The sequence below is a fragment of the Dioscorea cayenensis genome, chromosome 1 (assembly GCF_009730915.1).
Source record: "Dioscorea cayenensis subsp. rotundata cultivar TDr96_F1 chromosome 1, TDr96_F1_v2_PseudoChromosome.rev07_lg8_w22 25.fasta, whole genome shotgun sequence".
Classification (NCBI taxonomy): domain Eukaryota; kingdom Viridiplantae; phylum Streptophyta; class Magnoliopsida; order Dioscoreales; family Dioscoreaceae; genus Dioscorea; species Dioscorea cayenensis.
In genome coordinates, this window is record NC_052471.1 from 1,430,044 (window position 1) to 1,454,705 (window position 24,662).

The 24,662-nt window shown below is 34.4% G+C and overlaps 3 protein-coding genes across 5 annotated transcripts; all 3 read left to right on the top strand.

The window, feature by feature from the left end:
* The first annotated feature begins 716 nt into the window (after positions 1-716).
* LOC120260042 (zinc finger CCCH domain-containing protein 6) lies at positions 717-8,761 on the top strand. Of its 3 annotated transcripts, none has more exons than XM_039267492.1 (5): positions 717-892; positions 6,469-6,611; positions 7,074-7,286; positions 7,401-7,525; positions 7,616-8,761. In XM_039267492.1, exons 3-5 carry the CDS (start codon positions 7,080-7,082, stop codon positions 8,604-8,606), a joined length of 1,323 nt encoding a protein of 440 aa, XP_039123426.1. In that variant the 5' UTR covers positions 717-892; positions 6,469-6,611; positions 7,074-7,079; the 3' UTR covers positions 8,607-8,761. The 3 variants fall into 3 exon arrangements, with proteins under 3 accessions (XP_039123426.1, XP_039123432.1, XP_039123421.1); XM_039267498.1 differs by having other exon boundaries at positions 6,585-6,611; XM_039267487.1 differs by lacking the exon at positions 6,469-6,611.
* A 743-nt stretch (positions 8,762-9,504) lies between these two features.
* On the top strand, positions 9,505-11,725 carry LOC120263873 (60S ribosomal protein L8-like). Its single transcript, XM_039271848.1, is given in 4 exon segments — positions 9,505-9,747; positions 9,749-9,973; positions 9,975-9,994; positions 11,154-11,725. Coding segments are annotated over 4 exon segments (786 nt in total). The 5' UTR covers positions 9,505-9,552; the 3' UTR covers positions 11,500-11,725.
* A 1,523-nt stretch (positions 11,726-13,248) lies between these two features.
* LOC120261134 (protein RCC2) lies at positions 13,249-24,296 on the top strand. Its single transcript, XM_039268870.1, has 16 exons — positions 13,249-13,546; positions 14,035-14,096; positions 14,181-14,248; positions 14,772-14,893; positions 15,461-15,566; positions 15,691-15,742; positions 15,829-15,946; positions 16,039-16,069; positions 16,297-16,320; positions 16,448-16,572; positions 20,391-20,472; positions 22,020-22,142; positions 22,254-22,307; positions 22,455-22,524; positions 23,367-23,400; positions 23,629-24,296. The coding sequence occupies exons 1-16, from the start codon at positions 13,345-13,347 to the stop codon at positions 24,021-24,023; spliced, it is 1,668 nt and encodes a 555-aa protein (XP_039124804.1). The 5' UTR covers positions 13,249-13,344; the 3' UTR covers positions 24,024-24,296.
* The last annotated feature ends 366 nt before the right edge of the window (positions 24,297-24,662 follow it).

The window sequence follows — 24,662 nt, forward strand, 5'->3', positions numbered from 1 at the left end:
TCATGAACCCACAATCCCTCAGTTTCACAAAAATATTAAAATTTGATTTGTGATCCATGCTTTTTATCCGGTCAATCCAAATTAAAGGACGGGTGAAAAGAAAAGAGCCCACATAACCATTCGATTATTCAGATAAAAAATAATGGAGAGAGTGGATATTCAAAGGTAATTCGTGGTGGTTTTCATAAATTCCAGCAAGAATTGACATTTTATGAGAAAATCACCCTTGATATTTATGAAATGACAACACATAGGCTTCATTTGCCTCATATATTTACTTTTTAGGGTCTCTTTCAAAATTTACGACCAAATTGATGCTTTATGCGAGAACACCCTTAAGTTAACAAAATTTATAAATAAAATATAAACAACACTTTAAGAAAACCTCCCTGTAATTATCATAATAAACAAGGTTGTTTTCCAAACATCCAAATCATGCTTTTTATAAAAGCCCATGGTTTCACATACCTTTAAAATTAAAAAAAAAAAAAATTAAATACGTTGAAACTCGTGGACAGACACCCAGCACGGGACAGCGTCACCCAAAATATCTCGCAAAGACATCCCTAAACTTCTCCATATTTATTCCCAACTCCCTGAATCATTGATAGTTTCATATAATTAATTAATCAAGGGGTTATCTGTAAATAAAAAGAGTTTTATATATTATTAAAATATTATTTATATATATATATATAAAAAATAGAAAGGAAAATTCGAGAGACCATCCTGGTCGTTCGGCGACGCGAAGAGGCTCTAGGGTTCCGTCTGAGAAAAAATTGATCTTTTAATTCGAGAAAAATTCTATAAAATTCTTGATAGATTTCAATCAATGGCCGGGAAGAAGCAGCGGAAGAAGCTTTCTTGGGCTCCTGATTTGAGTTTGCGTCAGGTATCACAATCCCTTGTAGTCTTGATCTTTCTATCCCCTTTGTTTTCTCTTTGATTCCTTGTTCTTTTGATGTTTTGATGATGGTGAAGGACCTTTGTTTGGTTGATTCTTGTGGTCTTTGGTTCCTTTTGATTGATCTCCTTTGTTCCTTTCTTTTCTCATCCTCAATGTGTTTGGGGATTCATTTTGATTCTCTGAGAATCGCTCATGTTGATTAAAGTTGATTTCTTGGTTTAGGTTTCAATCTTCTGCTTCACAAAGAAGTTGCTTTTGGGGGAGGGTTTGTCAGAGCGGAAAAATTATATTTTGATTAATTTAAGTTTTAAAAAAAAAATCTTGTGAAGATGATGAACAATGAATCTTGATATTGGTTGTTAACTTTGTGGATTTCTAGGGTTCTAGGAATCTAATTTTCTAGCCATCTTAATTAATCTTCAAAGAAGTAAATGTGAAAAATTCTATGTTGAGTTGCTAGGTTGGGCATGGTGTGATTAATAGAAGTTTGTGATTAGGTTTTCTACTATCTCTTTCTTTGATTGTTAGCTGAAAAACAACATGAATTTGATAAGAAAAGACTGTTTGTTACTTGAATTTTCTTAGTGAAATCAACATTTATTTTAAAAAAGTGTTTTTGCCAAGATTGCATGTTTTGGTATGAATTGTAAATATGTTCGGGGTATGCATTGTTGATGGTTTAACCAGAACTTCTTGGCCCTCCTTTATTAATCAGTGATAAACAACTGGCATGAATGACATGCCAGGCTGAAGATAAAAGTAGCTTATAAATTCAACATGATGAATCCATTTTAAGACTAGATTGTTGGATAAAAGTATCTCATATGACAAAGAATTTTAAACTTGAATACAAAGTTCCAAAATTGTTCAGATTTTCAAGGTCAATAGCAGTCTTTAACTAAGCATGCTTATTATTGAGGTAATTTGTGTGTACATATATACATAGTTGTCAAATTGTGAATCGAGTCATGAATCGGAAAGCTCATTTTCCAAATAGAGAATCGAATCGAACCGTGATGATTTAGTAATAAAATTTCATGTAAAATAGAATCCATATATTTCTAACCCAAAAAATCAAAGTTCAACTATTAAAGATTGATAATTGACCTATATCAACTGGCATGGATGACATACCAGGCTGATGATAAAAGAAGCTTATAAATTCAACATGATGAATCTATTCTAAGACTAATAATTCACCAATATCAACTGGCATGAATGATGTACCGGGCTGATGATAAAATAAGCTTATAAATTCAACATGATGAATCCATTCTAAGACTAGATTCTTGGATAAAAGTATCTCATATAACAAAGAATTTTAAACTTGAATACAGAGTTCCAAAATTGTTCAGATTTTCAAGGTCAATAGCAGTCCTTAACTAAGCATGCTTATTTTTGAGGTAATTTGTGCATATATATGCATAGTTGTCGAATCATGAATCGAATCGTGAATTGGAAAGCTTTTTTTTCAAATAGAGAATCTAATCGAACTGTGATGATTTAGTAATAAGTCCCAAAATTTCATGTAAAATAGATTCCATATATTTCTAACCGAAAAAATTAAAGTTCTACTATTAAAGCTTGATAATCCACCAATATCAACTGGCATGAATGACATACCAGGCTGATGATAAAAGAAGCTTATAAATTCAACATGATGAATCTATTCTAAGACTAATAATTCACCAATATCAACTGGCATGAATGACATACCAGGCTGATGATAAAAGAAGCTTATAAATTCAACATGATGAATCCATTCTAAGACTAGATTCTTGGATAAAAGTATCTCATATAACAAGGAATTTTAAACTTGGATACACAGTTCTAAAATTGTTCAGATTTTCATGGTTAAGAACAGTCTTTAACTAAGCATGCTTATTATTGAGGTAATTTGTGTATATATATGCATAGTTGTCAAATCGTGAATCAAGTCGTGAATCGGAAAGCTCATTTTACCAAATAGAGAATCGAATCGAATCATGATGATTTAGTAATAAGTCCTAAAATTTCATGTAAAACAGATTCCATATATTTCTAACCCAAAAAATTAAAGATTTACTATTAAAGCTTGATAATTCACCTATATCAACTGGCATGAATGACATACCAGGCTGGTGATAAAAGAAGCTTATAAATTCAACATGATGAATCCATTCTAAGACTAAATTCTTGGATAAAAGTATCTCATATAACAAAGAATTTTAAACTTGAATACACAATTCCAAAATTGTTCAGATTTTCAAGGTCAAGAACAGTCTTTAACTAAGCACGCTTATTTTTGAGGTAATTTGTGTATATATATGCATAGTTGTCAAATCATGAATCGAACCGTGAATTGGAATGCTAATTTTTAAAATAGAGGGTCGAATCAAACCGTGACGATTTAACAATAAGTCCTAAAATTTCATGTAAAATAGATTCTATATATTTCTAACCATTAAACCTCTACTATTAAAGGTCGATAATTCACCTATAATTATTCTAAGTACTTTGTCAACAATATTTTTGGGGGAAAAGAGTTAGGCCAGCCACCACTGGAGAAGGAATTAGGGTGGGAGAAGCTGGTGTTGGGTTACAATCGTGACCGGGGGGGGTCTTGAGTTATGTGCTTGGACTTTTCAATTATAAATTAGATGAGCTTTTAATTTTTAAAATTTTAGAAGCCCCAACACAAAACTACTCCAAATTTAGTGTATATTTTTAATCATGAATCGGACGAATTGAATCGAATAGACTATGAATCGATTCACACTGGTAAAACCCCGATATGCCTTTTTTGGGTTGGGGGTTCTAATCGATACGAATCGGGAATCGGCCGATTCTAATCGATACGAATCGGGAATTGGCCGATTCTAACAGCTATGTATGTATTGTTTGATTGGTAAAGTTTGGTGTATTTCATATGGAAAGAAAAAGCTAGATTTGGGCTTCTGTATCCTTTGAAACTGCATCACTTTCTCTTTTGCTTTTTTTACCTGTCCATTTTTCAAAATTCAAGAAAAATTCTTGTTGGGGGTTTCCGTTTTCTCTTCTTGTACCATTTTTAACATATTTGTGATTGTGCTTTTATGAAAGGTTCTTATTTCATAATCAAATGTGAAATTGTGTGTTACACTGGTTTAAAAATTTATCTCCGAACTATATTTTAAAATCATAATAGTGATAGTTAATGGAAATTCATTAATAAATTTCTATATTGTCTTTAACTGCCAAAGGTTTCAACAAATCCTTGTATCATCTATTTGATGTTATATCATAGCCGTATTGACCCAATCATTTTGTTCACCTTCAACCTAAATCTAAGGGATTAAATTTCTTTTTATGTTTTATTTGATGCAGCCTTTTTTATTTTACAGAGCAAATGGTTCCATATTGTGATGTCTTTTATGATATTGCTTAGTGCTTGCAGCTATTCGGAAAAAAATTTAGTGACACAATTATGAAACTAAAACTAGATCACATGATTCTGCCAAATGAATTTGTTCCAGAACTTTTTGTACAACTTTGCAAAATGTCTTGAACCAGTGATGCTTAATAAATCAAATACTGTTAGGAAAATATTCTTAAAAATTATACTTCTAATGGTGATTTGAGCCTGTATTATGTAAAATAAAGGAATTTGGTATAGATTTATTTGTTGACAGGTGGGGTAATTGTCATTTAAAGGTATCCAAGTTATGAATATTGATTAGGGTGATTTTGAAGTGATGCTTTTATCTATTATTTGGGAAAATTCAGAAGGATTAACTCACTTTTTAATTCGTTATGGGAAAAAGGAAGAAATTTGCGTTTGAGATCTTTTTTGTAACATTTAATTTTAATTGTTGTGACTACACATATATTTCTTGGTATGTTAGGCTTAATCATGTAACATTACAAAATTTTATTAGCATAATTGCTGTTGAAAACCCTGGACATCAATCTTGACCCTTTTCGGAAGGAGTAAGTTCATTAGATGCCTCAGCCTGTATGCACCACAGTTTTGACACTATTAAATCCCTCAAAATAGACATCCTTTCTTCTTGTTAATAATAATTTTTGAAGTTCACTGCTTGAGATTGTGATGTAAGGTTTTTCATTGTCCATTTTGGTGGCAATTTTTGTGTTCCTTTATTTAGTATAAATTATCATAATTTTTTTCTTGCAGGAAATTATATCATGAGTTTAGAGGTCTTTCCACTACACTATTTGTTGGGTTATGTAAGGTTGTGAATCGATAGGATAGAATGGTACAAGGTTTTGAGAGAAGCAACTTTGAGAAGTGGCTTTTCTGGATATGTGAAGTATTATGTTCGTTGTATATTTACTCATGAGATAAAGTGCATTTTGGTCTTCAACAAAAATTGAGCAATTTATTAATGCTATACTTATAGATGCACAGCTTGGTCCTACAACCAAAATTAATTGAGTCGTGTAAATCCAGTGGCAAAATATTTCTGGGTTTCTTTTACGTAAAATTGAAGAACTTGTGAGCTCATCAAGAATAGTCTACAATTTAAGAAGTGAATCAACCATTGCTTGGTGGGCTTCCAGGCTTTTCCTTGATGAAAAATTATGGAAGAATGAATCTGGATAAGATTTACGAAAGACATTGAAGAAAATTAAGTAATGGAAGAATGAAAACAAAAATGAAAAGAAAAGGATATACAGAATAAATGCACTGATGTTCAGCTGCCAAGGCACTGCCTTGACAAATGTACCCTTTATGAATAATAACCTACCAGTAAGCATGGCATAAATTATAAGTTCAAATTTTCAAAGAATAGTAGTCTATCTCCATTGCAATTCCGTAAAAACTGATTTCTTCCAGTTTTATATTAAACACAACAATTTGAACCCATATAGTAACAAAATAAGACTTCATGTTTCATTCATCATCAGTATATTAATATGTGGTGGCAAAAGCTCACTCTAGTTTAAATTGGACCAGGTTCAAAAATTTTTCAACTTTTCATTTAACTCAAGAACAAGTCTAAGAAGCTCAATTTTCAGAGTAACCACACATTTGACCAGGCATAAAGCTGTCAAATATGATTTTGGTGGAGTTTGGGAAATTTTTGAAATATAAACACATCATATGTTTTGCTGCCTTCTGGAATATGTTATTATTGTTACCTCAAGTATTTCTTGATTGCCAATTTTAGTGTCTCACTTGGATCTGTGGCTAAGCAGATTGGACTAGCTAAATCACTTCTTGGACCCTCAGCAATTTTAGTTCCATATTATATCATTAATCTGATCCAACTTTGCTTCTATACACTTGTATCTATTGATGATGAACTGATAACTATTGTGTTCATGTAATTGAAAAGTTCTAAATATTCCCTTTGAATTCTTATATTTATCCACCGGTCAAGATTGAAGTAGGGAATTTTTACTCGTCATCCCTGACAAAAGGGTGAGAATTTAGTAAAAATTGGAGTTATAATTCATTTGTAACAAGTGAAAAGATTCACATTTAACATTGGTTCAAGGGTGTTTAGTAAAATCTTTTAACCTATTGAATTGTTAATTCTTGAGGTCCTTCATTGAATTATTGAATGCCTTGAATTCAGAAGAAGGAAGCATTGACACCTGCTACCCAATATTGCTGAATTCAGATGGCGGTAGAACTCACAGGATGTATGGTTTTGTTTCCAAGGAACTATTAACATTCTTCCTTCTTTTGCAGTGAAAATGTGTATCACCATACTCAAGGGTACCTTGTTTTACTTTTATTTAAATTTCACAATGGACTTGGTCTTTTTGTTGGTGGTTTATGTTTTAGAATGGCCAAGATGGATTCTGTGCTTGGATTTTTAAAAGCATATATATCATGGGCCAATCAATAGCATGCGACCTTTTGGTTCTTTGATTGATTTGACTTATGCATTTGATTTCTGGACTTTTGGCTATGTGCTTGTTAGGATACTATATAGCTTTGTAGCATGAAGTCCGGTGATTTCCCTGTGATTGGGGGGCTGTTTTGGAAATATAATATATTAAAATTAAAAAAATTTCTATACAGAATTTTTTTTTCCTCCACTGTCTGGTGTCAAAAAAGCTTCCACACAGCTGCACAATTTGTTTCATGCTCCTGTTATATTCTGCTTGTGATTACTCTGATATATTCTCATTGTATATTTTGTCTGAAGCTCACAAGCACTGTTGCTTCTTTCAGGTTAGGATGTTCTTATCTGAAGATCCTCCTTCTCAGTTTAGATATGGAGGGCAAGACCATCTTCAGGCAAAGTCATCATGGCTATGGCATGCTACTGAAATGGGCTCTGATGATTCTCTGCCTCCTGGTTTTGAAATCCCTCCTCAGGCTACAAAAAAGTCTAAAATTGATGTTTCCCAGATTCCACTAATTAAGTGGAAATCTCCTCCCAAAGTAAATACTTGTTTCTTTCCCTTGCCTTCATTTTAGTTGGGAAGAGTTCTTCACTTGATTTTGGCAACTGATGTGTGTCATTACATTGGCTTTTAATTTTCCCTAATTATGCAGTTCCAGCTGAATCCAGAATGGCTGGTGGTTGCTGGAGGTGAAAGCGAAGAGGTGGCTATTCAAAATCAGAGACTAAGGGGAGTGCTTGAGGCAATTTATCCACGCGCATCTTCCATTCCTCCAGAGTTAGTCACTGTCTCTTGATAGCTTTTGTTTCTCTTTTTCTGCTTGCTTTTGTCTGCTTAAAACTATCTCCAAATCTGCTACCATTCCAGCCCTGCTGTTCTTTCGGGAGGAGAAACTTCTCTATTTGATGATTTTGATGTCCCTCTGATCCCAATAACGGCTGCTGAGGATGAGGATGCATCTGAGTTGTCAGATTCTATGGTTTCGGTAGACACATCCTCCCGATTGCAACCGGTCGATGTATCAAAGAGCTGGCCAGAGGTAGCACCAGGAATGCTGCCACCAGATTTTAGGTTTCCTACTGAACCATTACGACTGAATTCAGCTCCGCCTGCTCAAGACTTTGTTCATGGTGAAAGATCAGCAATGGGTGCCACACCTGTCGGAGAACCAGATGTTGTGGCTGCCGCCTCTGTTGCATTCACAGCAATTATGCGAAGCAACGAGGCAGGCAGCATGGTTGATCCTGATTTATTGATCAAAATCTTCAGCAATCCTGCCCTTGTCGAAACACTCACATCTGAGTACGGGGCTCCCAAACAACTTCCGCTCCCGGGTGTCACTTCATCAGCTCCACCTCCATTGTCTCAAATCGGCATCACCTCTTTGCAACCTCCTCCAGCTCCACAGTCATATCCAGTACCCAATGTGATCCGTCCACCTCCTGTAAATCCACAAGCTCCGCCCGCCATTCAGTTCAACACCGGCAATCCTCTCCCGAAAGCTCTACCGATGAGAGACATAAACTACTACAAGAGTTTGATCCAGCAGCACGGTGAAGATCGACAAGAAGCCGCTCCTGCACATAATGCAATGCAGTTTGGTAATCACAGCCACCGCGACTACTCCAAAAATTTAATGCCAGCCAATGGTTTGGACTTAGCAAGCGCGCATGGCTCGAAGCAAAGAGATGCAAAGCCGAAGATTTCAAAACCCTGCATATATTTCAACAGCCCGAGAGGATGCCGACATGGTTCTAATTGCTCTTACCAGCATGATGTAGCATATCCAGCTCATTTTGAGCAGCAGAAGAACTCCAAAAGAATTAAGTTAGACAGTTCAGTTAATGGAAGGCTCTGATGTCTGTTCTTGTTCTTTCACCCTTTGTTGTTTTTTTTCTTTTCTTTTGTTTTTTCATTTCGATCTTTACCTCTTTTGTTTTTTGTAATTTTTGGTGCCTTGTGTTCTTACATGTGGTCAGTGAATAGCATGCAGCTTTTCTCCCTGTTTTATGCTCTGCTGCTCTTAAAACTCTTAAATCATATACCTTTTATTGTTATTGTTATATTTTTTTTAAGAAGATTATAATTTTTAACTATCAATTGAATACCATTACAACTGAAAGGTTTCGTTTCAGCATGTGATTGTTTATAGTCATTTTATGTTTTTTTTAGATTGTGATTTATGTGCATGGTTTACTGTATGATCGACAGTGATAATGACTATAAATTATTTATTTATGATCTTTAGTTCTAGTGATATGGTTAATTTATAAAATAAATTTATATATGTAATTTATCCACTAACAACGAATACATGAATAATATCAATATGATGGTTTAATGACTTCTTAGTCTTAGAGATAAATCTCACTGTTATATAATCATAAAGGGAAGATAAAAACTGTGGGTATAATATTTTAAATCTTTATTGTTTACGTATTTTATAGTGATTTTTTTTTTTCTGAACTAGTAATACTTTATTGTATTTTTACTTTTATAACTATAACTAATGCATGAGCATTATCATTTTTTTATTTATTTATAAAATCATTATAATCTTTCATATAATTATTAGGTTCTTACAATTATTATTATTTTTTAAAATTTCTAGGAGTAAGCCATAAAAAAACCCAAACAATAGTCCGACCCACCACCCATTAATCTAAGTTCTTAACGGATCGGATCAGAACCCTCAAACCCAAAACCCGCATCCGTTATCCTCAAGCTACCACTATAAATTCCCGCGAAACCCCAAACCCTAACCCTAACCCTCGCCATTCTCCATCACCTCCGCCGCTGCAGCAATGGGGCGTGTGATCCGAGCTCAGCGTAAGGGTGCTGGCTCCGTTTTCCGCTCCCATACGCACCATCGCAAGGGCCCTGCTCGCTTCCGCAGCCTCGACTTCGGCGAGCGCAATGGCTACCTCAAGGGCGTCATTACCGATATCATCCACGACCCCGGCCGTGGTGCTCCCCTCGCCCGCGTCACCTTCCGCCATGCCCTTCCGCTACAAGCACCAGAAGGAGCTCTTCATCGCTGCCGAGGGTATGTACACCGGCCAGTTCGTTTACTGCGGACGCAAGGCCACTCTTATGGTTGGCAACGTTCTTCCTCTTCGATCCATCCCTGAGGGTGCTGTCGTTTGCAACGTTGAGCACCATGTTGGGGATCGCGGTGTTCTTGCTAGGGCTTCTGGGGATTATGCCATTGTTATCAGTCACAATCCCAGATAACGGTACCACTAGGTATACTATGCTGACCTTCTCTTCTGTTGTTTTTATTTGCTTAGTTTTCTTAGATCTAATAGATTATATATATCAAATAGTTGTATGAGATTTATTATTATTTAGTAACATACCATGAAGATGTTGATGATCTTAGTATTGTCCCTTGTTAGATGGGCTGGTGTGTTTCAGTTGCATTATATTAATCATCGTCAAATCTTATATGTTTAATGGAATTCATCATTGCTGTTAGAAAACAAACTTCTTTTCCACCCAGAAATCAAATATATATATATATATACACATCAATTAATGTTGGTTTTGTTAGATGTTGTGGTGTGCCTCAGTAGCTTGAGATTAGGCATCTTGGCACCTAATTACTTTATGTAACTCATGATTGTTGTTTGAAAAGATGTTTCTTTTGATTGAATAATAGTGTTGTGGAAGGAAAAATCTTATGATCAGATCTCTATGTAAAAGCTATTAGAAAGATGTGTTCCTTTTTTTTGTTCATTTCTATGTTTTTTTGTAGAGAGTGGTGGAAAAAGAATATATTAGTTTGTTGCTGAGGTTTGATCTCTGTGCTAATGAAGAATAGTGAAGGCAAATGGCTGCTATTATTAATATTTGCTACTTGATATCTAATTTACAATCAATCTCATACAATTGTGGTGTCTTGAACTGCTGTAGTTATCTTTTCGTAACTTAAGCAATTGGCTGTAGGAGGAGATTTTGGTGATCAGCCAGGTCACTCTAGAGGGTAGTTGACTAGCTCCAGGTGATGTCTTCTGGTTGTCTTAGGTTATATGAAGTTTTTGTCAAGATTAGAAGGTGTATGAAAAGCTTTTGTTTTTGGATAAGAATTCCATGAGTTGTATTTTGTCAGTGTGGTGAGGTTGCTGTTTAGCTTACTGATTTTCTCAAGATGCTGAAATTCTTATATGAGTGACAATAACCTCTGCAACTTGATGTTGGATTTGTAGCTCGTGCAGGATGTAGAATCTAGTCATCTTGTGTCGTGGTTGCATTAATCATCAGATGATTTCTTAGGTTGTTTTGTCAGCTTGTTCGAACTGATTCATTCATGTAATTACTTTTGAAGGGTATCTTTCATCAATCTGCATCCATGTAACTTAGTGTATTTATTACTCTGATAAATGTCAAACCTATTATTCTCCAGGATCAAGCTCCCATCTGGTGCCAAGAAGATTGTGCCAAGTGGATGCCGAGCTATGATTGGGCAGGTTGCTGGTGGTGGTAGGACTGAAAAGCCCCTCCTCAAGGCTGGCAATGCTTACCACAAGTTCCGTGTGAAGAGGAACTGCTGGCCAAAGGTCCGTGGTGTGGCCATGAATCCCGTTGAGCATCCTCACGGAGGAGGAAACCACCAGCACATTGGTCACGCATCCACTGTCCGTCGTGATGCCCCTCCTGGACAGAAGGTCGGTCTTATTGCCGCAAGGAGAACCGGACGGCTCAGAGGACAAGCTGCTTCAGCTGCTGCCAAAGCAGAGAAGAGTGCTTAGAAAGATGCTTTCTCTTTGTGTTTTTTATTTTTTATTAGGTGGATTACATTCTATCTTCAAAGTTTTTGGTCGAACGGCGATAAGTCAGAGCTACTTAGTAGTTCGATGATTTTATCAAGAACCTCTGATCTTTCTCTGAATGTTTTTGAACTCCTTGTCATACTTATCTGTTTGCTTCAAGATTTGCATGGTGTTGCTTTTGTTAATGATTCCAGCCCTTGTTCCATTGTTGTTTGGATTTAGCTTTTCATGTTCTCCATTTCAAATAACTTTTTGGTTTTGAGTGTATTTGTGGTAATGCCTAGAGTGCTTTGCAAAGGTTACGTTTGAAAAGCTGAATATTATTAGAATCAAGCACCCGGAGTTCATACAGATGATCTTCAAATTTTTACCTTGTTTCTTGGGAGATAGTTTAGAAAAAAAATGAAAGAAAAATTCCCTAAATTAGTCATTTTCAATTGGTTGTGTTTGTGAAAAGGGTTTGGTCATTTTCATTGGTTGCGTTTGCACAGGGTTTTATTTTGCTGCCATCTTGACATCCTTATTAAAAATAAATAAAAATAATAGGCTATAAAAAAACCTATTTTTGTAAATAATTACAGATAAAACACAATTGAGTCACAAGAGTTAGGGGTCGATGTATCCAACGGTTGGATAGGGTCAATAATAAAATATTTAAAAATATTATAATAATTAATAATAGTAATAATAATAATGTAGTATATATTTTTAATAATTAAAAAACACAATAAATTAAATATAATATTTAAAATTTTGGTTTTATATAGTTTGTTTGATTTTTCAAGTATCTTAAAAATAATATTTAACTCCAAGATATTGAATTTCCACAATTTTTTCTAAAAAAACTAAAGTTTAATATTAAAAAGATAAAAAGCATATTTTTGTAAATAATTAGAGAAATACCTATTTTGGTAATTAGTTAAAATGAAAATAATTTTAAAAAAAAACAACTTTGAGTTTAAAATGGTAAAATATTTTAATATAACTGTTATTTTACAAGTCTTTTGTTTGAAAATATAAACCTCTTCTTCTTGTTGGACTTGTCAAGATGCCATTTGTTATAGTTGACCTCATTTTCTTCTTCTTCTTATTTTTCTCTCTCAGTGTCTGAGTAGTAAAATGTAAAATCTTATTCTTTAAGATATTTTTTTTTTGTTTTTTTTATACTCTTAAATTTTTTTTTTCTCTTTCACTGTCCAAGTAGTAAGCTGTAAAACCCTACTTTTCAAGGTTTTTTTGTTTTCTTTTTTACTCTTAATATTTTTTTCTTTTTTCTCTTTCAGTGTCCGAGTAGTAAGTTGTAAAATTCTACTTTTAAGATTTTTTTTTTTTTTTACTCTTAAACTTTCTTTTCGTTTTCCTCTTTCAATGTCCGAATAGTAAGTCTGAAACCCTACTCTTAAATATTTTTTTTTATTAAATACTAAATAAATAAAAAACTTCTACTTTCTATTTATTTGAGAAAAAAAAACCAATATATATATATATATGTTTTAACAACAAATTTTCTTTTATGATAAAAAAAAAGAAATTAAATCCGGCAGCTTAAAAATTCAAACATTTGAATGGAGCCCATGAAACTTAATATATAAATAAAAAATAATAAAAAACAGTTTTTTTTCCTTTTTCTTTTTCTTTTTCTTTTGTATAAAACATTAAAACCTCTCACTCTCGCCCTCGTCAAATCCAATATATATATATATATATATAAAAAAAGGAACCCCCAAATCCCGTCTTTCCTTTTCTCTCCTTTCCTTCTCTCTCTTTCTCTCTCTCTCTTCCGGGCTTCGAGGACGAGCCAAACCCTAGCTGCATCGCCGCCAAATGTCGGCCATGGACGATGAGAAGGGCCCTCAGGAGGAGACCCCGGAGAATGTAGCCAAAGGTGAGCTTTTGTACTGTGGTGGCACCAGCTGGGACTCAATGGGCCGCAAGACTTCCGCTCCGGCTGGGATGAATTTGGTCTCTCCCACACGCCTCCGCCCTCTCATCGGTGTTGACATACGTTTCGTCGCCTCTGGCTGTAGTGAGTTCCCATTATTTTTCATTGTCTCTGGTTGTATTTTCTTTGTTGGAGGGTTTTTTGTTTGGATGATTGTTGTGGATTTATTTTTGTTTTTATTTGGTGAAATGGACTGATGTGAGGAGTTAGATGCGGTTTGCTAAATCTCAGTGCTTTATGGTTTGATTTTGATTGGTTGGAGGAGTACAGGTGAAAAGAAGTAGAATGTTGCGTGTCTCTCTGTTTCGTTGGATGGAACAAATGAGATGGATAAGCAAATGTTTTTTTCAAAAAAAGTAATTTTGTAAAATTGTGTTTTTCACCATTTTACTTTAGGATGTGTTTGCATTGAGTGAAAATAGATGAAAAGAAACGACAATGAAAATGGTGGGAAGGATGGTCTCTGTAGCAAAATCAGCGACAACTGTACTTTTGTGATTCTTATTGTTATTTATATGATCACTTTGAAGGAAATATGAGTGTTTTACAATTGACTGATGTTGTTTTGTTAGCTTCTTGCCACTGTGTGGCTCTGGATGTGGAGGGCCGCTGCTATACTTGGGGAAGGAATGAGGTGGATCACAGCAGCTAAATTTTAACTTCCATTTTATTTTGTTTTTAATCCTTTTTGATTTCTAGCGTTATAACGTACTGGCAGAAAGGGCAATTGGGACATGGGGACACACGCCAACGCAGCTTGCCAACAATTGTTTCTCAATTATCAAAGTAAGTTTTACCAACCATTGATTGTTGGAGGTGGTTTTTGTTTGGTATGCATCCAAGGGTTTAGTAGGCGTAGCTGCAGCAGTAAGGATAGGCTTCACCATAGCATATTTGGACTTCACGGAAGAGGGCATCAAGGATTTCGGATACATACTTTATATTTTATCCCCTTCAATAAGGCAATTGGGCTTCACAGCCAAATTGTTTCCGTGTGTATAATGAGCTGGTGCCCTCTTTCTGTAGATTTGCTAACACTCTAGTCTGAAGGATTGCTATATAATTGACACCTATCCCAGTTTGAGTAAGTAGAGATATAATTGTAGGCAAGCTGTTATCATCTTTTTTATCCTCAATGATGAATCTTTTTTCCATGAGAAGAATAGAATGCCATGCACTTTCTTGCATGTTCCCTTTTTTGGCTTCATTCTGCCACAACATTGGATTTTAAAATTCATTTTTCTGATATTGCTTCTCTAAATAGATACTTCATGGATGACATCTAATTACCCCATTGTGACTTGTATAGATACCAAATTGTTACAGCCGGTGCTGGGAGGAACCATACTGTTGTGGTGACTGATGATGGGAAATCCTACTCCTTTGGTTGGAATAAACATGGACAACTGGGGTCAGGCTCTTTAAGGAATGGTGAGATTAAGATTCTTTTGTTTTCACTTCTTATTCTGGAGATTATGCTTTTTTCTTTCCTCACAATTCTTTTGATAGATTTTTATCTTTGTAATTAAGAGTATTTATCAGACATGTGGAACATGAGCATTTGGGTAAATTTCTTTTAGCATTGTAGATTTTGTCTCTGTAATTGGTTTTTTTTTGGTTAGGTTATTGATTTGGTTTTTGGTTAGGGTTACTGATTTTTTTGGTTTTGTGTGTGTGGTGTGTCATTGTTAAAAGGCTAGACCAATAGAGGAATTGGAATGAGTTGCTCACCCATGGTAACATAGTAGATTGTATCATGGTAGAAAATTGGAAGTTCATAGTTCCAAATTTTCGTAGTCTGCACACTCTGGAAACTGGACTTCTCATTTCCGTGTTTCATTCAACTTGAAATAGTGATTCTCAAACTTTTCATTTAAAGTTGGCTTTTGAGATGCAACACATATTCTTGTGTATGATGCCAAGACCAACATTACCTGGCAATCATTTTCAGTACATTTTACTGCTTTGGCACTTACATAATTTTTTTTTTACACGCAGAGATTGAGCCATCTCCAGTATTATGCCAGGTGCCTCAAGTAACTAATGCCGTTTGTGGTGCTGATTTCACTGTATGGTTATCATCAGTAGAAGGCTCTTCAATATTGTATGTAATGAATAATCCTATGCCTTTAACAAACAGCCAAAAATAGATCTCTTTTTTTTTAGAGGAGAAGAGGGTACAGTTTGACATTGAACTATGTTATCATCTGCAATATATTTTTTTTCAGAACTGCAGGTCTTCCACAGTATGGACAACTTGGGCATGGGACTGACAATGAGGTCAGATAAACTACTTTTTTGCTTTAGTTATTTCTGTTTTTGCTTTTTACCATTCTTATTGTTATACATGTTTTGCCACTTTGCAGTATAATGTTAAAGATGGTTCAGTGAAGCTAGCTTACGAAGCTCAGCCCCGTCCACGTGCAATAGCTGCATTTTTCGAAAAAATTGTTGTCAAAGTTGCTTGTGGGACAAATCATACAGGTTCTTTTTACTATAATTTCACTATCTCATTACTTGGTTGGGAGCAAATGGTGACTTTCTTCCTTTTTTTTTTCCTTCATTTGTCAATGCAGTTGCTGTGGATTCAAGTGGCTTTGTTTACACGTATGTGCTATATTCTTCTCCTTAAATTGTCTACATTTTGGTTAGCAACTAGCTTCTGAATCTCTGATTGTGGATATTTATTTTACCCTTAAGTAAGTGTTCCCACGCTTTTGTTCTTTTGCATATTCCTGCGCGATCGAACCTGCAAGCATAAATCTGAAAAGTTCTCCAGTTGTTTGATTTGTATATCTTTTTAACTTACGATTCTCATTTGAACTTCTCTGCAGGTGGGGGTTTGGAGGTTATGGAAGGTATAGATCTTAACTCTGGCAGGTGACAAGCAGACTTTGCTAGCAATCACCTTTGCCATCTGCATTTTGTATTCTTCATGTTATTTCCTGAGCCTTATTGTTGATCTAAGTTTACTTGATTTGTTAGGCTTGGCCATAGAGAGCAGAAGGATGAATGGGTTCCCCGTCTTGTTGAAGTCTTCCAAAAAAGAAATGTCCTACCACCTAATGCTGTTGTCTCTGCTGGTTCTGTTAATTCTGCTTGCACTGCTGGTAAGGATCTTTCTCTTTCTATCGTCCTGATAATAATTAGTAATAAACTCATGCGATATAGTGTGGCCACACAGAAGCATTCTAGATCATATTATATTTATTTTTCCTGAGTAGTAATTTTAATTTTTTCTCCTATAAACTGATTTCTCGGCATTAACATGTTGCTTGCTTCTTGTCTCTTTGGTTAGTAAGTTTTTTCTGTAACCGTAGGGGTCACTTCTTCAATAATCCAATTGGATCTATTTTTCTCCACACAACTTTTCTCCTTATAGGTTCAATTAAATGTTCATCCTTAGAGGTTCAATTAAGATTTTGATGGGAAGGTTAAGTAGTCTAATGCCTCAACAGGTTAATTAACTGTAATTAATTCATTTTTTCCTAAAATGAGCCGTAGAATGAGCCATTCACCTATCTTTGATGTTTTGTATTTTAAATTGAAGTACAACAACAGCTAGCTTTGTGACAGCAGTATCATCAGAGTTTTTTCCTTTTGGATTATGAGTTTACAATTAATTCAAATCATGAGAGGACTATCCTGGTTAGTGTAATTAAAAGCCTTAGGCACCTTTAAAGTGATGAGAATGTAAATCGCCTGAGGTGCTAGGTGCTCGTTCGAGAGACTTGAATCACTATTTTAAAAAAATTAAAAATAGAAAACAACATTGAAATTGTATAAGATTGAACTTTAATATAATAATCATCAGCTAAAATATTGAAGACCCAAAATTAAAAAATAAACATAAAATTATAAAATACAATCTAAACATTCTAGTTTACTATGCAAGACCTAATTTAGAATATTTCCCAATTTAACTTCTTTGTCTTTCACGTGAAATCTCTCAAGTTTTCCTCTGGTTTTCTTCTGACATTTTCTTTATTTTATTTTTTATCTTTCTTTGTTTTGCTTTGCTGGTATAATTATTCTTTCCTAAAAAAGTCTCCATATTCCTCTTGTTTCCTTACTTTTGTTTTGAAAAAATAGAAACATCTCTCCTCTTAATTATTAAACTTTCCAAGTATAATTATTTATATTTCCTTTATAAATGTTTATTTATTACCTTGTAATATGATTTCTAAAAGCATTTAGAAATCCGTGAGAAAAAGGAGAAAACTCATAAAGACAATGCTTCTCTTGCCTTTTTGCGAGGCACTCACCTAGACAGTGCTTCTTTGATGGCACCTCCCTTAGCCTTAGAGGATTATAAGGCGCTATATCTTCTCCTTGCCTCACTTGGCCGCCTAAGCAATCATTTTTTGCGCTTTTAATAACACTGGTGTTGAATAGGAAATTATTGTAATACTTTTGTATCTAAAAAATGGTTGTATGAAAATACTTGCTTTAGTTAACCATGAAATATAATTTTGTGGTTACTGGTTAGCCTAGTAGTCTGCATGTCCAGCCCAAAGCGGACTTTGGAACTTTATATATATGTCAATGTAAAGGAACAACCTACTTGGTGACAGAAGTATTCAGCTGAAATTTTCTTGTGTAATATAGTTGACAATTGGTTTATATGTTGAGAGTCATCAAGGTGAAGGACAGGACATTGCTCTAAAAGTTGTTTATTGAAAAATTTGCAGTATGAAATTTCTAGTTTTTGTTAACCATGAGATAATCTTTCTGTAAGTACACCTAGCAGCTTGCTTCAGCGCTGGAACTTATATTTTCTTGATTAGTTAATGAATATGCAAGAGCTGGTTATATAATTATTTTCTTTCATATTTTTTGGAATATACCAGAGAACTCACATGTATTACATTTTCTTTTTTGGGTGTGAAATTCTTATTAATATTCTCTCCCTTATTACTGTTTCCTGTATTTCCTTGTTTGCAATATGTTCTTTCGACAACTCTTTTTGACTGTTATCATTCTTTTGGTTTTACATTTCCTTTGAAACTAGCAGCACTTATTGAAAATGTTCCACTTGCCATGATTTTCTTATTCATTTTCCTCCCCAATTGCGCCAACCACTATTGATCTTTGGGATTCTCCTTACGGTTCCATTGACCAGGAATGAAGTCATTATATGATTTGGTTTCTGCATTCTTCTTTGCAATCAATCCTACTTGAGGGGACGTTATTTAGCTTCACCTTCAAATAGAAGCACATCTGTGTTTTCATGAAGCATTTGCTTTTTTCCTTGCCAAAATGGCATCTTGCCATCTTTGATTATTTTCCTAGCAATATACACCAAAATTGTATTATAGATGGTTAAAACTTGTTACATGCAAACTGAACTTGTTATTTGGGTTTGATTCAAGCTAAAAGCTGATATGGGGAGAGGGAGCTAGATTTGTATTTTCATATTCATATTTACCAAATTAACTGATGTGGTATGCATTAGTCTATTTTAACTAGCCATTTGCAAACAAACCAAATGAATCAAGCTCTAATGCCATGGTAGATGCAAACTAAAGCATGTTATTTGGAGTTGATTAAACCAAAAAGCTTAAGCAGATAGGATCTAAGGCCCAAAGTTATATATTCAGATCCATATTTACCAAAATTACCAATTTGAGATTATTACTTAATCTGAAACTAACCTGAACATTTGACAAGTTATGCCCTATTATGATTTTTTGTGCTTAAAAGGTTCTTGCTTCAAATCAAAATTTTGATACTTTAAGCTTGGGTACTTCAGCTCCTTGGTTAGCGTAAATGCAATGAACTCTGGTTTTTCTGTTCCTGGTTCAACTTCAGTCCAGATTATTACTGATCCTAGTAGTATACCATGATTTTATTTAGTGATCTGTTTCAGCCTGGAGACATATTCTGTATCTACTAGATTTGATTCAGTATGAAGAATCCTAAGAGTAAATGAACCCTTTTCTTGTTGAAATCAAAGCTTAACATTGCTTTAGAGTGGTATATCTTTGCCTTTGTCAGTCTTGGTTTCATTTTTTTTTTTTAATTGTATATTCACTTCATTGGAACTAAGGTTAACATCTTCTTCCATATGGAAGAGAGTTTTGAAGAATGGCTAAAACTTTTAGATTAAATTAATGGTTCTACTTAATATTCAGATTTTGTGCTGAGTGATATGTAACTTGCATTTAAAAGTCAATTTATTTTGTGTGTGCATGTTAACCTTGTTTTGATGAAATTATCAAAGCATGAACATTTCAGGGGAAAGTTGTAAAATTTCCTTAAAAAAATCCAAGGTTGGATGACTCGGCAGAGTCGATTCCTGATCCAGGTGAGGGTTGAGATGTGCATATTCCATTCTGTGTTAGTCATCCACAGACTGAGCTATTGATTTGGATTTACTTGGAATTTCAAGTAAGATTATCTTATGAAATCTTCCCTATCATTTGTCTATTTGTGAGTTGCCTGGGATTTCCTATGGATGTTTCCATTGTATCCACAGCCTGGGAACATTGACAAAGTTATTTTGTTTTGTCCTTTACTTTGGAGGTTATATTCTGACCAATGATTGGAGTAGAATGGCTATGGCTCTCTTTTAAAGTTTCTTGGTTTTTTCCCCTTTTTTTCTTTATTCGTTGTGCTGCTATGAGATCTCTATCATGTTTTATATCTTTTATGCATTTGTTGGAAACGAGACAGTCTTCTAAATGCATAAAATAAACAGGTTCTGTAGATGCCTTACAGCCACTACTTTGTTTCAGTCATAACTATAATTATAGCCATAACTTCCATGGCTTTTCATCCTCTTGAACATTTTCCCCTGGTAATTTGGATAGTAGACTAAAAGGATGTTTGAGCATTTTATTGTATGTAATTTGATGTACATGAAAACAACAATTTAAGAAATACCTTAATCAGTTCTAGCTTATGTAACTATGTGATATGTCTTCAGGAGGAGGGCAATTATACATGTGGGGAAAGCTAAAGACTACAGGTGATGATTGGATGTATCCTAAGCCAGTCATGGATTTGAGGTCTGCCTAACTTTCCTATTATACCTTTTTATGTTTTTGAGAACTTTTTACCATCTATGTTATCTTCATCTTTATGCCATAAGATGGTTCCTTTATATCAGTTAAAGAAAAAGCAATATAAATTTATCTTTAGAATTCCATTGTCAAGCACCAGTTTTAATAGCAATGAACAGCGTCTAAGAGATACTTTAACACCGTACTGCAGCTTTTGTTAACTAATACCAATACTATTAGTATCTTGAATTTGGAGTTATGACCTTGAAGATATGCACTCTGACCATGGTTCAATACTGAACGGTAGTAATGGATGATAACAATCTCAAAATTCTGCAAACTCACAGAGTTTATCGGCCTGCAAATCATTTTCTTGAAACCGTAAGTTAAGGGAATTCAAAGCGAAGATGACAAACAGATGTTAAATACTTCTATTGCTTTGGGACAATTTTTATTCTAGAAAAAAAGGACAGGATTTTAAAGTATATTATAAAAAACTCTCCTTGAATCTTAATTTGCTATATAGGAACTGTTTGGGTGCATGAAGCTGGTGTTTTAAACAATGATTTCTTGCCAAGTATGATTTTGAAGTTGAGTTAAATCTTTGGAATGCTGGAGTTTTCTATACATGATCATCAGCGAAGTTGGCCTTGAAATGCCATCGGCTTTGTCTCTTAAGAAAATTAATTATTTTTTAATTAATTAGATATAAATCCCTTTAATTTAATTGCTATAAGTGTAAGATGTGTTCTACTTCTCTATAGTTTGTTTAAACTATTTTGATAAGGATGTCTTTAATTTTGATGGCCATTAAACTAATTGAAAATAAAGTTCATTAAGGTTGTTGTTGAAGTTGTTTGGAATGGTTGTTTTCCTTGTATCACAATTAATTGACTGGTTCATTTTCAAATTTGTTGAGGTTGTAAAATATATTTTACATGAAGCCATATGAATAATTGAATTTCTTAAATCCCAAAATTTAGTTATATCAAATTAGTTTTAATCGTAAAAAAAATATATATTTAATGTTATCAATATTAAAAGGGTTTTTATTCAATGAGTCGAAAATTTTAAAAAAAAAATGTGAAGCTGGCTTTTCAGATGCCTAGTTCACTCAAAATCCATATGCCATGTAAGACGATTATAGGATGGATTTAAAAAGAAAAAAGGGAACCTCATGACGCAGGTTTCCATGAAGAGGCTTATACTGCATAAAGTCTCAAATATGTTAATTTGGCATACTTTTAATTCTTTTTGGTTTGTTTCTTTAAATATTATCAAATTACAAAAAAAAACCATTTTTATCATATGATGAATCATTTTCCGGGAGATTTCAGAAGTAACCTGAAAAAATTCTATTGAACTCCGTTGCTGTTTAACAACTAAAATTTGTATTTTGGCCTATGTATGATTTGGCACCAGCATACAAAACTAAATTTTCCATGCTGCTGTATTACTCTTTCTGATTTTGATATACTTTGCCTTTGTTCTTATGACATCATATCTGTTTTTTGTTTAGTTGATCTCAACCATTGTTTCTTTGATCTTTTCAGTGGCTGGAACATTCGTTGCATGGATTCAGGTAACATGCATCATGTAATTGGTGCTGATGATGCATGTATAAGTTGGGGACATGCTCAATATGGGGAGCTTGGTTATGGCCCTCTTGGACCAAAGTATTTATTTTCTCATATTTCTTTAGTTGGTTTGACAGACACGTTTGCCATATTTATTTTCAAGGAACATTTTATTAACAAAAACAATCATCTCATTTTATTTCATCACAGGTCCTCTGCTAACCCAAAAAAAGTAGAAATACTGGATCACATGCATGTCATGAGGTACATGCTCAGATGCTCTACACCAGTTATTCTTTTTGTGCTTTAGAGTAGTGAACATGGTTAATAGTTTGTTTCTTAAAGTTGTTGGTGTGTATAGGATGACTTTTCAGTTCTATACATTGAAATACTTATTGAACATTTATGCAGTGTGGCCTGTGGTTTGGGGCTCTCGGTGATCGTTGTAGATAGAGCAAAAGCTAGTGATAGACTTGAACAGGTAAGCTCTACAATTTTCTGAAGTTTTACCGTGTTCATATTTTATTTTAGGCCATCTTGTTTTAAGAGTGTTTTCTAATTCAAAGATGGCTACTTGATGTCTGCTTACAAGTACTTGCTTTGGATAATATTCCTAGGAAAATTGTTTGAGGGAATAGTTCTAGTGAATACCCTCCACAGGCTAATAGGGAAAGTTAGTATTTGAGCAATGAACAAGTGAATACAAATGCTTCGGTTGTGGAAATTTGGGCTTAGAATAATCATCTCCTACAAAACCCAAGAAATCGTGAGAAACAAATCAACATATCTGGATTAACTATGAGATGTTCATGTTTCATTGGATCTTCTTTAAAGCTCTGAAATTTTGAGCGCCATTGGAGAGCTTTCTAGGACATTGGAGCATGGGAAACTGGGAAACTCAGAGTAGGACAGGATTAGCTTTGCATATAGTTCTCCTTTGGGTTGTCAGGACTTTGACACTATCCTTAACCAACTAGTCAACTTACACTTACAAGAGGTTCAAAGATCATTTAACATGATGCACACTTATCTGCATTGGATAGTGATTGTAACACCGGGACAAGCTCCAAAGTTGTCCAATATTATGTGAAAGATTTGTATCAACCCCTTTCCTATGATTGTCTTATCTGATTAATGTTGTGTTCTATGTTGAGCTCTCTGATTATGGAAATCTGCTATTATCTTTCTTTATCATGTAAACTCTTCTTGGCTTTAGTTTGTTATTTTATGCCTATTTTGTTTCAGGAATAATTAGTAAAACACTGTCATATCTGCCTTTACTTGCTTAACCAGTTTCTAACAGATCAATCCTTTTTTTCACAGTTGGAAATATACGAATGTGATGCTGCAGTTCAAGGTGTGCATACAGTTGGACTATTCCTAAAATGAATCACTCGATGATTTTACTTTCTGTCAGAAAATCGATTTTGTAGTTAATTCCATCGAAAAAATTCACTAAATGATTTGATAGTCATTTTGTTAGATCAGAAAGCTTGTAAACGTGGAATGGTACAATTGGACTAACACTCAATAGTTTTGGCTGGTGGATTGTGTATGATGATGCTCTTTTTTTTTTTGGCTGCAGGAGATGAAGGACAAGATGAAGTGGTAGCTACTGAGAAGAAAACTTCCAGAAAAGCGGCGGGCAATTCTTCAACAAATTCAAAGAAAAGAAAGAACAAGGATTCGTCATCAGAGTCTGAAGAAGTGGAAGATGAATATGAAGATAGCGAAGAAGAATCGAATGAGGACAGTGACGATGAAAATGGTGACCTTAACACCGCAAGCCGTAAGGGCGGTGGCAAGTCTTCTGGTAGAGGCCGAGGCAGGGGTGCAAAAAAAACAGCTACTGAAACAAAGAACACGGGGAAAGGACGGGGCCGACCGAAGAAAACTGACAAAAGCCTTGCTCAACATGAGGCTGCAAATACGAGCTCAGGTCGACGTGGGCGAGGAAGACCTAGGAAGAGTAATAGATAATGATTTTTTATTTGCGGATTTTGTTTTAGTTAAAAAGATTGATTGAGCAAAGCTAAATATGCTTTCAATTGGGAGTTTTTCAATTGAAATTCATTTAGGTTTTGTTGGTTGATTTCCCAGTACTAATAGGAACAAAATATTGACAACAACTTAGGTTACTCATTGCTCAAGCGTTGTTATTCATCTGAGATTGTGTTACTTGTTATTTTGATGTGGTTCTTGTGGAACCTAGTTGACAAAATTTAATCCCATTTGTGGTTTTTTATCCGTTTATTTGTGTTCCTTATTTTTACCCTCTTTAATTTGGCTTAAAAAACAAAAAAAGTTTGAGCATTGAGTGGATGAAAATCCTGGATTCAAGATATATCTATTGGTAGTTTCCGACTTTTTTCTGCAATAGAATTAATGTTCAAGGGCTCCATTTTATTTCTAGTGCACATGCTATCATTATTGATTTATACAGGATGTACTACAATTTTCTTTTCTGGGGCCAAAAATTGTAAATCATGTTCTGTTTTTAGACTCACAGAATTTGAGTGGACGATAACATAATAATGGTACCAGCAACCATTCCTGATTAAAATTTACACCACAGAATTCGAGTGGGAGATAACTAATGACTAAATAATTTATTGGGCC